The following is a 12,427-nucleotide window of genomic DNA, read 5'->3' as shown; positions in this document are numbered from 1 at the left end:
GAATTTGTATTGCATTTGTATGGTTGAACACTAATGTTGGATGAGGAGGTTTGGCTCTAAATATCTGATTTAATTCATCCCAAAAGTGTTGGGTTGAGCTCCAGTCTCTTCAGGTCAAACCTGTTCATCCATGTCTCTCTGGATCTTGGTCATATTTCAGGAGGAAAGAGAAATCTTTAAACTGCTGCCATGATGTGAGGTATATTAAAAGTTTAATACTGAGTATATATGCATGTATGCCACACTTTTTAGATTTTTTTATTTGATAGCCATTAAACAGTTTTTACAAAGTCACTTGAGTTTGTTTGTTTGTTTAACACGATGAACTTTGGAAAAGTTCCAGATGTATAAATTGTTTTCCAAGGAACTCAAACAATGCAAAAAAATTATGCAAATCATGACCTTATTCAAATATGTAAAAGCATTCCTGAAGAAGGTAAACTAATCAATACAGTTTCTGGCTTGTACGCCTGGTGTAGGTGTGTTCCTGTTAAAAAATAAATGTGGATTAGGTGCAAACATTACACCGAACAATTCTCCCTTTGTGTGTCGTGTGTTTGCAAGTACTGCAGAATCTTTAGCCGCGTACGGGTTGTGTACTCAGCTGTGTTTTCCTAGAAGAATTGATCAATATTTGGCCAAAGAGAGTAGACAAATGGAGGATCCTTTGCCTCCTCTTTTCCTGTCTGTTAATCCCTAGACTTCCTTTTCCCCCTCTTACTCTTTCCATTTCATTGACCGATTAATCAATTCATCCATTCTGTTCCTCAGATGTAACAACCGAACTCAGTGTGTGGTGGTCGCGGGGGTTGATGTCTTCCCGGACCCCTGCCCCGGAACGTACAAGTACCTGGAGATCCAGTACGAGTGTGTTCCTTATAGTAAGTACACATTAATATGCAATTAATACACAAAGAAACAACGAGACACACACACTGAACACAGATTTAACCTAGAGTCATGATGCAGGTTGGATTTTTGAGCCTCAACCCTCTGATGTCAACTATTTCGCTTAGAGATTGATGAAATTAAAAAACATGTGAGATATTTTATAATTTTTTTTTCTCAGGAAAGGTGTGTGTGCGTGTTGGTTTGTTTGAATCACAAACCGAAAGCGGAGAGAGAGAGGTAGAGAGAGAGAGAGAGCTGAGAAAGAAAAAAGGAAGAAAACAAACTGTGGGGCATTTGCAAATTGTCACAAAATGTCACGTGTGTGTGCGAGCGTGTTTGTGTGGGTGAGCTGTAGCGTGCATGCGCGCTTGTGCTTCTCTTTTGCAGATTCACGCCACAGGAGTTGCTCTCTTTTCTCCACAGGAGCCTGATTGAGGGAAGGAGAGATCGGGGGGGGGGGGGGAGTGGGGAGGTGGAAGAAAAATATGGAGAGGGATGGAGGGAGGTTGTGGGGGGGTGAAAAGAGGAAGGGAATATGTTGGGGTTCTTTTATGGTTTATCTCTTTTTTTTTATATAAACAATAATGTTTTACGTGAGATTGAGTTCCAAAAAAATCTTTATCTGTGCAACTTTCTTTCTTTCTTTTTTTCTTTCTTTCTTTCTTTCTTTCTTTCTTTCTTTCTTTCTTTCTTTCTTTCTTTCTTTCTTTCTTTCTTTCTTTCTTTCTTTCTTTCTTTCTTTCTTTCTTTCTTTCTTTCTTTCTTTCTTTCTTTCTTTTTTTCTTTCTTTCTTTCTTTCTTTCTTTCTTTCTCTCTTTCTTTCTTTCTTTCTTTCTTTCTTTCTTTCTTTCGTTTGTTCGTTTGTTTTTATCTTTCTTTCTTTCACTTCTTTCGTTCTTCCTTTCTTTTTTATATCGTTCTTACTCTCTTTCTGACTTCCCCTTCTTTCCCCCTCTGACTTTTCTTTCTTTCTCTCCCTCTTTTTTTTTCCTATGCTTGAGTAGAAGTGGACCAAAAAGGTAAAGACAAACACTGTAGCATCTTGAACTCTCCTTACCCCCAATCCCTCTTCTTTCTCTTCTTCCTCTACTTCTCCTCTCCTCTTCGTCTATCCTATCATTTCTCTCCTCCTCCAACCCTAGGACGTTGTTTCGTAATCATGCTGGATGTTGCCCCCTTCCTTTCCTCCCTCTTTTTTTTACATTCTCCACACAGTTCTTTGTTTTTTCACATTTTCTCCATCTCTTCTTGTATTCAGATCTGTCTATTTGATCCAATTTTATCCAGGTTCTGCACCTCACCTTCTTTTTTTCTTCCTCTCTTTCTCCCTGCCTCTCTTTCTGGGCACACATTAAAACACAAGTAGTTGCACAAACATGAACACTTTCTCTCTTTTACTCCCTCTTAACTCTTTCTTCCTACCTTTCTTCCTCTCTTCTTTTCCAGTCATCCTCTTCATGCTTATTTTCCCTTTTCTTCCCTTATAGGAAGAGCCCCTTATTTATCTTCATAGGAAAAATAAGACGAAACGTGTGTGTGGTTGTGTATCCGTCTGGATGTGTGTGCTTACCAAGCACCGCTTACATGCGCGGGTGTGTGTGTATGTATGTGTGTGCGTGTGCATGCCTCTTTGCATGCCAGTGTGGGACTGTGCAGTATACATATGTGTCCATGCAGTTATTGACATGTGGGTGGACCAATCGTTGTGCTCGGCGTAAACTAACCTGCCCTCTCATTCACTTCAAGGCAAAATTTAGCCCCGCCTTCTGCGCCCCAGACTCTACCTCACACTCTTGTTCACTTTTGCACTAACCCCCCAACCCCCTACACACATACACACACACATACCCAAAGAAATACTCAGATGCACAAAACACTTAAATGCACTCATACAACTTTCATTGCAGAGTCCTTATTGTATTATCACCACACACACATGGTCACACAGTGTGTGATTTGAAACATTTACTCGTCTCTTCTATAGCTTGTCTCCTGAAATCAGAGCAGGTGTTTTAAATCTCTTTCCTTTTTTCTCTCCGTTCTTTTTCACGCAATCTTTCTGCATCATCATTTAATTCGATATATTTTTTTCACGCTTTCATTCATTTTTCTTCGATCTTACATCGGCCTCCACTTTCTTTCTCACTTCCCTTCTTCCTCTTATGTTCCCTACTTCTGTTTCTTATTTCTCCCATCTTGCTTTTGACCCACTTTCCTAACACCAACCTCTCAGTTTTCGTGTGCCCGGGCTCGCTGCTCAGCATCCAGCCGGACTCCTCTCTCCTGGAGGCAGAGCATCAGTCCGGGGCCTGGTGTAAAGATCCCCTACAAGCAGGCGACAGGCTCTACGTCATGCCATGGACGCCTTACAGAACAGAGGTCCTGTATGAGTACGCCTCGTGGGATGACCTCCGTCAGAACAGAGTTACAACTACCTACAAGTGAGTTTTTTTACACTGTATAAACTTTCCTGAGAAGGATTGTTAAAAACCCCTGCAGATTGTGATTTTGCTTTTGTTTTTTTCTCAGAAATGCTGCGATATTAGACAAAAATGGGGGGAAAACAAAACAAAAAAGAATATAATTTAGAAATCAATTATCTGTGATAAATCATATTGTTTGGCTCATTTTTTCCCCCGCTCCAAGCTCTGTTTGCTGTTAGACCTGAAGCATGAGGACTGCACTTACAGTAGCAGCCATTCAAAATGGCTCTTCCCAATCAAACGCCAGCCGAATGGCAGCCCACTTCCATGCGACTCCAAGCAGAATCCCTTCCAACTTCCAGCCAGTGACCCCCTCCTTCTCCTGGGCGTGCATATTTTTTACTGACTTACCCTTTCACTGAATTACACGGAGATGGCGCTTCTCTTTAGATCTTAATGTCGACAAATCATGACAGAAAGAATATTTACAAAGATTGATTTAAAAAGGAATTGTAGGGGACCAGCCAAGGTCGAGACAAGGGCCCATAAAGGAAAGTGGAGACATTTTGAATGGCTATTACTGTATATAGAACTTGAGCAATATATATAAAAAATTAATAAAGCATGCCAGGATCTAAAAGAAAAAAAAAAGAACAAATAAAAATCAAAGGAACTGACATGCGTCAGAGTTTTTTTCCTTAAATGGTAAAAACAAGGATTGGTGGTTATCCCACCCAGGTCTGTTTGGCCCACAAAGATAGTTTATGATACAACTACAGAAAAATAAAAAAGAAATAACATCTTGATCAGTTGCAAAACTTTTAGAGAAAAATTTTGTGGCAATCAATTAACAAAATAGAATGAAATAAAACAATAGTTTGTGGGAAAATGGCATACAAAGAGTGTTTGTCAGACAACCACTGAAGGAAGAAAAATAGACCTATCGGAAATGTAATCACATAGATGTGTTTTCTTTGTCCTGGTAATTGTCATAAATCTGCTCCTCAAGCCAATTTTCTCTAATTTACAACAGGATTTATTTTTAATGTTGTGTTTTTTATTCCTAAATAATTATGACATGAGCTCTTTAATGAGTGTTTCTCTGTCTTAGGTTGCCGAGTCGTGTGGACGGTACAGGTTTTGTGGTGTATGACGGAGCTGTGTTTTACAACAAAGAGCGAACGCGCAACCTTGTCAAATATGACCTACGCACTCGCATCAAGAGCGGCGAGGCAGTGGTGGTCAACGCCAATTACCATGACACCTCTCCTTACCGCTGGGGAGGGAAGTCGGACATTGATCTGGCAGTGGACGAGAACGGGCTTTGGGTAATCTACTCTACCGAAGCCAATAATGGACGCATCGTGGTCAGCCAGGTAAGAGGATCAAACGTAGATCAATACTGAGAGTGAGGAGGAGGAGGGCAGTAAGGAGGAGGGGTTGAATTCTACTTGTTCTACCCAAACAGGTGAACCCATACACCCTGCGCTTTGAGGGCACCTGGGCCACAGGCTTTGACAAGCGTGGAGCGAGTAACGCCTTCATGGCCTGTGGCGTGCTCTACGCCGTGCGCTCCGTCTTTCAAGACGACGAGGGCCAAGCGGACAGCCGAGCCAGCAGCAACATGGTGGTGTATGCCTATGACACCAGCCGGGGACAGGAGCTGCCTGTTCAGATACCATTCCCCAACCCTTACCAGTACATCTCCTCCATCGATTACAACCCCAGAGACAACCAGCTATATGTGTGGAATAACTACTACATGCTGAGATACCCTCTGAGCTTCACACCACCGCCACCAACTAAAGGTGTGGACACCAACATATCTGTTGTGTCATATGTAGAAATATGCAACATTTGGCTATTTTCCTGAAAAGTTTGCCAGGCATCTTCTCACATCATCACCTTTTACTCATTCAACTACAGTTTTCGTCAGTTCTCATAGAAGATATTCTAAACCTCTGGTGGTGGCAGTATTATGCTGTGGGAATCATTCATTTTTGAGTGTGGCAGGGAAGCAGGTCATAGTTGATGGGAAACTGGAGAGAGTAGGCTCAAACATGCAGCCAGAGCTAAAATCAAATCATGTGTACATGTTCGAATGGCCCAGTCTAAATCCAACCGAGAATCTGTGGCAAGACCTATAAATTCCTATTCACAGATGTTTCTTTTCAAATCTGGGAAAGAAAAATTGGTAATCTATTGAGGATTTTTTAAAATGCAGACTATGAAAGAATTTCCCCGTAGGTTAAGAAACATTTCTTGTAGCTCTGGGGAGCTAAATAAAAATGCAGGTCGTGCTTTTTCTGTTGTTTTTCTTTTATCATCGCTGTGATCCTTCTATATTAGATTTTATTTTGTCTTTTTGTACACACAAGTGTAAACCAAATGACGTTTCGTTAAATACAGCTCTCTAGACTATTTCATTTTTTAAAGTTCAGCCTTGATAAAGGTGAGCAGCAGTGCTAAAAACATTGTGTTGAAAAAAAAAAGTGATGTAACAGTTTTTAAGTTAGTTCTTTGTTTTTCATGAGTGCAAAAAAAAGGACTCCCAACAAGCTACATAGAAGTTTATGGATGTTTATGTGTGTATAAATGTGAAAAAGTCCAAGCAATAATAAATCTTTAGATCAGATTCTGTAGGAGGACGCTGCTTCATTCAAACTTCCTTTTTCCCATATAGGTCCCCTATCTTCTTTGATGACCACGGTGCGGTCCTACACAGCTACGGTGGCGCTGACCCCAGTGCGGCCATCAGCCTCACACCCCATCGGCGTCATCAACAGGGGGCCGATCACAGCCATGGTTCCGCTGACCCCACGCCCTCCTCTGCGGGTTCCCTTGGCCCCAGGTGGGCCCGGTCAGGTGGGAGGATGCGAGGGCCGGGTGGCACGAGGAGTTCAGTGGCCCCCAACCCTAAAGGGAGAGACAGTTGAGCGGCCCTGTCCTAAAGGCTCCCTGGGTATGTGTAGCATTTGTTTTAGTGTGTGTGTGTATCTTGTTTTCCTTCCAAATGTATTCAGGTGTCCTCTCTATGAACTCAAACGAGACAGACCGATAGAAAGAGAGGAGTTACATGGTGCAGAAACAGTGGATTTGCCAAGTCCTCCTCTCACTGAGCAGCTGTCTCTCCAGCCCACCCTCCCTCTGAGGAGGAGCTGTTATGCAGATTATGTAGATAATCCTGCGGTGCATTTTGCCGAATCATGTCAAATCATTTTGGCATGGATTTAGTACCGGGGTGATGATTATACTGCAGCGGAATTATCTCATGTCATTTTTTAACTGAAATCAGGTGGATCTGTTGTCTTATTCCTACACTTAATTTGCAGAGCGTGTGAGTAACTGTCCATTAATTAGTACTTTAATGAATTTATGAAACATTTGAGTGGATTGCTTATAGTTTTACACTGAGAAGACTGCTTATTTTGAGAAGTTTTTTTTTTTGTCTTTATCAGCAACAAAGTATAAAGACTATAAAACTAAGAAAATCTTTTTAATGTGTAAGAACATAGAAGAATCTGTTGAAAACTCTAAATATATGGTCAAACAGAGAATATCGCAATTTTCAAACGTATTAATTCATACATAATACCTGTTCTTTACTAGTTAAAGTTGTAAACTACAGTTTGCCCCTAAATCCTTTTGGTCAGCCTAGATTAAATAATTTTTCTTCAATTTGGAGAGCTAGAACCAGCCAAGTATCCAAGAAGGAATTACAGCTCCCTAACATCTGGTTTTATTACCGAGCAGCTATCTGGTCACGATCCAGAGAGGAAATCATTTCAGTTTCTCTGTTTCTCAGTGATAGAGCTGGATTCAATCCAGATCTTCTCCCTCTATTTTTTCAAAGGTTTTTGCTCCCTGTGTGGACAAAAATGGTTCTAATCCAGTTGATCAGAGAATTCTTCAAATTTTGGGAAAGCAAAATGCTTAATTTCTGCTATTTTATATATTATTGGCCAATATTACTAAAAACTAGATGCATAAACAATATAATCTGCCATGTATTCTTTCATGAGTACCAGTATGAAAGCAGGAGAGGGTGTGGGCTTGTGTTTTGTGTTCCTGCCTTTGCTGTTCTCTCTGTTTTTTGACTTTGTCTCCCCCTTTCTGTCCCTGCAGGAATCGCTTCCTATCAGTGCATGTCATCTCCGGTGGGTTGGAACTCCCGTGGGCCTGACCTTTCCAACTGCACCTCTCCCTGGGTCAGCCAAATCGCACAGAAGGTCGGTGCCTCACACAAACACATTCACACTGATGACCAAAGTAAAAACACGCGCTAGAAAATACCCTGGAGCTGCGCAACATGCACCGTACTCTGTCTTTTAAATGTCAAAACATTTGACATTACAAACACTCTTGACTCATTCCAGATCAAGAGCGGAGAGAATGCGGCCAACATCGCCGGGGAGCTGGTCAACCTGACCCGGGGACGGACCTACGCTGGTGACATCAGCATGTCCGTCAGGCTAATTGAACAGCTGCTGGACATACTGGACTCTCAGCTCCAGGCCCTGAGACCAGCCAATAAAGAGTCTGCTGCACGCAATTACAACAAGGTAGATTAATATTATTGGCGCGGATGTTAAGAATGACCTTTAGGGGAAATAAGACTGGAAATGTCAGTGATTGCAGGTTTAATTGTTCGTTTAATTTATGTTTTTCTTCTTCTTTTAGCTGCAGAAGAGAGAGAAGACGTGCAAAGCATATGTTCAGGTGGGCATTTATATCATAGACCAACACAAGACAGATTATAACTGTAAAGCGAAAATATTAAGCATACATAGTTCATTTTGAGCTTTATTATTCTGATTCTTCTTAATAAAACCCAGTGCGGCCAGATGCTTTCAGATGTCACCTTGTTAATGAGCTAAGTATAAGAGCTCAGTCTTTGATTTGAGCTTATAAAGACAATCTAAAAGAGTAGGTGCTGCAAATGTAGCAATGGGTGTTTCTTTTAACTCAGGGAGACTAATATAAATGCATACCACACCTTACATGTCTTAAGAAAATTGAACTTTCCTTCCATTTCACATTTATTTAATTTATGTCAGTGTGTTACATAAAAACCAATTTCAATCCATTAAAGTGTGTTGTTTTTGACATGGCAGAAAGTAGAACCTGCATGCTTTAGTTTGCTTGGCACATTGATGAACAGACTTACCTTCAGGCTGACGCCTTCCTCTGTCTCTGTCAGGCTGTGGTTCAGATAGCTGATAACCTGCTGGGCCCTGAAGCCCTGGTGTCCTGGGCCGATATGAGCAACCTTGACCAGTCCCGCTCTGCGTCGCTGCTGTTGGATGCGGTTGAGAAAGGAGCATTTCTGTTGGCGAATAATCTCTACGAAGGCCGATTCAGTGACAGGGCGCCTAATGTCGGTACGTCTGAATTCTCTTTTCCTGCAGTTTTTTTTTCTTAGTGACTATCCTCATGTTATATATGATCTTTTTCTCTTTTATCTCATTCAGAAATATTTGTGGGTTTTTTTCTCATTTACAGATCTGGAAGTGTACGTTCTAAATACTGAGGCCGACATACAGGACTTGACATTTCCTCACTCCTATGACAGCGACAGCATCCTGCAGATATCAGCCCAGGCCCTGCAGCAGTACAGCAACAATGGTCAGTGGAGCTTTCACCATTTTACTTTAAGTCACCCAACTATACATCACCTGCAGTGAAAAGGTTGTGGGTTTTATTCCAGCTTTAACCTGTCAGGTTTAATTGGCCCCTGTCCTTTATCCCCTAGTTTTTTTCCCCCTTCTTTGGTTGTCCGATAATATGTTCCACTTGGGATCACATATCAGTGGCCTTTAAACGCCTGAAAACATCCTCTTAAATGTCTTTACCCTCTCTGACTTTTGCATGTTTTTCTGCAGGTCAGGTGAAGCTAGTTCTCTCCCTCTTCAAGAACCTTGGCCCCTTCCTCACCACCCAGAACTCAACTTTGCGACTAGGACTAGGACTTGCTCAAGGCCAAGAGCCGAGTCGCAGAAGCCTAGTAGTCAACTCCCACGTCATCTCTGCTTCGGTGCACAGAGGAACCAACCGAGTGTACCTCACCGAGCCTGTGATCTTCACTCTCAGACATCTTCAGGTGTGTTTATTTGCATTTAATCGTCTCAAAATTACCATTTAGATAGAGTGAAGTCCTCCTGTTTGGATTCGGAATTTCTTTTGAAGTAATTTATGGGACATTTGTTCTTTTTTTTTTTTTTTCATCACCAGCTGGAAAATCACTTTGGTCCCAACTGCTCTTTCTGGAACGCCTCGGGGGTTTCTGGGAGCGGCAGGTGGTCCACGCAGGGCTGCAGACTGCTGCACACAAACAACACGCACACAACTTGTGCATGCAACCATCTGTCCAGCTATGCTGTCCTCATGACTTACCAGCAGCCAGTTGTAAGTCACACATCTGTACATAACCGCATATGATACAGTTTTAGACACGGTCAAATTTTTGGGGCCGCTGATAAAGCTGAGCATCAGGCAGAGAGAGCCATTGATTTTGTGTCTGGTAAACGATTCCTGTGTTGATTCAGTCATAAACTCTAGATTGGTATCAAGTGAAATGAACCATAAGCCATACTTCAGTTTCTTGAAGAAGGTTTTTATTTAAAATGTCCTTGTGTTTAAAAGAGTTCATGATGCCATGTGGTTTTTAAAGGTTTCTACGTTGTTTGGTCAAAATGGCCCACAGCATCACTATACTCAGCCATGGAAATTAGGCATTTTTCCCCAGATGAAGGTCACATCTAACAGTTTTTTTTATGGAGACTTGCAGATCCCACTCATTAATGCAGTTTCATAATATTAAAACAATATCCTCCTCACTATGAATGTGTTGAAGATAATCATGAATCCTCTTCCGGCTTTTTTCACACATCCAGTCATTTAAAATGTTTTAATTATTGTTCTGACTGAAGATAGACTTTTCATGGTATTTTATTTCCTTTCCCACCAAGTGTTTAAGTAAAATGGCATCATAATCAGTCTTAAACTAATCAATCAGAGAATCACAGATAACTAAGGCTTACTGAGTTCTAACAACACTGGTCTATTTTTTTCCTAATAGTTTTCTTCACATGTTGTTAAAGTTTAAGTATTAAATAAGAGATGGATTAAAGTCTGTGCTAGTGTGGGCAATTAATTTGATCCGTGTTTCTAAATCTGAATCAGGTTTAATCTCCAAACTAAAATATATCTCTAAATTTAAATATTAATTAACCATGGTGAATGTGGTTGTTGTTGCTTTAAGTTTCATTTTTTTTTCCTATTTGCTTTCTCTTAATCTTACACAGAGAGCTGAGACTGCAGTGTGCTCTCTACAAAAAAACCAAGTGAAAATATCAGACGCAGAGTAGGCGGTAAATAGCTGCTGCAGACGTGCAGAGCGTTATTGTGTCCTTCCATGAAATCAAATTAAATGTTCTCTGCATGATGTTCTCTTTATTAGCTGTGATTTATTCATATAAATAGATGTTATGTAACAAACACACACAGCTCCATACTCTAATACATCCACATATGCTGAGTGCACCAACACCCAGCCTCTGCTTTCCTTTGTTCTTGTTCTCACATCTTGACTGACAAATCTTTCTGACTTTTGCTTCCCAGTTTGGTGCCGGTGTAGAGGAGCTTCTGGTCTTTGTTGTTTCCTGGGTTGGCATTGCTGTTGCTCTAGTGTGTTTGGCTACCTGCCTCATCACCCTCTGCTGCCAGGGCGCGCCGTGGCACACAGACCACAGCACCATTCACTGCAACCTGTGGGCCAACCTGCTCATTACTGAACTTATCTTCCTCATTGGTGCCAACAAGACTAAATACACAGTTAGTACTTTGATACCAGCCGACCAGCATATGTTCTAGATTATTTTCGAGTGATTTATTTTTCGTTTTCCTTTTCTTTTATATTTTCAGGTTCTCTGCTCTATTACTGCTGGGCTGCTGCACTTTTCGTTGCTTTCTGTTTTCTGCTGGTTGTGCCTGGAGGCGGTGGAGCTGTACCTTCTGCAGAGGGAGGTGTTCGAGGGACGTAATTCAAGGAGAAAGTATTTTTACCTCTGTGGTTACTCCGTGCCTGGGCTGGTGGTGGCTGTGTCTGCAGCCATCGATTTTAGAGGATATGGCTCAAAAACGGCGTAAGTTGATGAGTCTGTGGAGCACTCTGCCTTAGCTACCGTCTAATATCTACGTGCAAAGTTCAGGTTTTCATTTTTTCTGTGTGTGTGTGTCCATACTTAGGTGTTGGCTGCGCACGGATAACTATTTCATCTGGAGTTTCCTCGGACCAGTAGCTGTGATCATTACGGTGGGTATCAGTGTTTGAACCACTGTGCAAAGGTTTGGAGTCATCTCTTATAAATTTGTGTTTTATCTCCAAGGGGTCACTCATTCTTTTATTTGAAGAAGTCTTCATAAGAAATTCATAGTTTCTCCATATAAAGCCTCCTAAACTCTAGAAATGACCCAGTCTGTTATCTATAGATCGACATAGAAACTATCCCATTTTAAGTTAGATCCATGATGCCTTATATGAACCGTTACTTTTTTCTTTTGTTTTTTTAAACAAAACTTCTAATAGGTGCTTGATATGTTTGAAAAACTATTTTTTTTCGAGTTTGATTTTGTAATGAATATAAATGCTAGGTTAGATTATACTATTGTATAATTAATCAGTCATGTAAATTATGCTTTATCAATCAGCTAGTCTCTTGATTTTGATGAATAATTTGATTTGAATTATTTACCACACTGAATCAAATAGCCCACTTATACAAAGTTATAATTCATTTATATTTCTACATTCTTTGACTTATATCTGTTATGGAAAAGTATTTTGATATAAGGATTATAAAAAAAACCTCTTTATCTCAAATCGATTGAAAGTGTACTTCTTTTTTAACTTAATTAAAACTTAATTTATATTTACAAAAGCTAACTGGTTATAGATAAAAGTCATAGAAAACAAACAAATGTTTAATTAAAAGTCTGTAATAATGAAACAATGCTCTGCAATTAAATTGTTTAATGAGTAAAGCTTTTAGGGTTATTCAAATGTCAACAGACTCTCAGAATCGTTGTCAGAGTCAGTTTTAGTCCTCTTTAAA

General features: G+C 40.6%; 1 protein-coding gene across 3 annotated transcripts in view; it reads left to right on the top strand.

Annotated features, from left to right (window-relative positions):
* Positions 1 to 12,427, top strand: part of LOC119798022 (adhesion G protein-coupled receptor L1-like) — a 53,929-nt gene that overhangs the window by 27,989 nt on the left and 13,513 nt on the right. For 2 of the 3 annotated variants that reach the window (XM_038307349.1, XM_038307347.1), the window contains exons 4-19: positions 772 to 881; positions 1,896 to 1,910; positions 3,125 to 3,332; positions 4,426 to 4,690; positions 4,783 to 5,122; positions 5,998 to 6,276; positions 7,440 to 7,543; positions 7,691 to 7,876; positions 7,995 to 8,033; positions 8,515 to 8,695; positions 8,817 to 8,939; positions 9,197 to 9,414; positions 9,546 to 9,719; positions 10,935 to 11,147; positions 11,238 to 11,458; positions 11,562 to 11,628. In XM_038307349.1, coding sequence (XP_038163277.1) covers positions 772 to 881; positions 1,896 to 1,910; positions 3,125 to 3,332; positions 4,426 to 4,690; positions 4,783 to 5,122; positions 5,998 to 6,276; positions 7,440 to 7,543; positions 7,691 to 7,876; positions 7,995 to 8,033; positions 8,515 to 8,695; positions 8,817 to 8,939; positions 9,197 to 9,414; positions 9,546 to 9,719; positions 10,935 to 11,147; positions 11,238 to 11,458; positions 11,562 to 11,628 — 2,743 coding nt within the window. The remainder of the gene's footprint in view (positions 1 to 771; positions 882 to 1,895; positions 1,911 to 3,124; positions 3,333 to 4,425; positions 4,691 to 4,782; positions 5,123 to 5,997; positions 6,277 to 7,439; positions 7,544 to 7,690; positions 7,877 to 7,994; positions 8,034 to 8,514; positions 8,696 to 8,816; positions 8,940 to 9,196; positions 9,415 to 9,545; positions 9,720 to 10,934; positions 11,148 to 11,237; positions 11,459 to 11,561; positions 11,629 to 12,427) is intronic. The other variant, XM_038307348.1, reaches the window with a different exon arrangement.

Source organism: Cyprinodon tularosa, unplaced genomic scaffold (assembly GCF_016077235.1).
Source record: "Cyprinodon tularosa strain WSP-4 unplaced genomic scaffold, ASM1607723v1 ctg608, whole genome shotgun sequence".
Lineage (NCBI taxonomy): Eukaryota > Metazoa > Chordata > Actinopteri > Cyprinodontiformes > Cyprinodontidae > Cyprinodon > Cyprinodon tularosa.
Note: the sequence above shows the minus strand (reverse complement) of the source record. Positions and strands in the feature narration are given on the sequence as shown.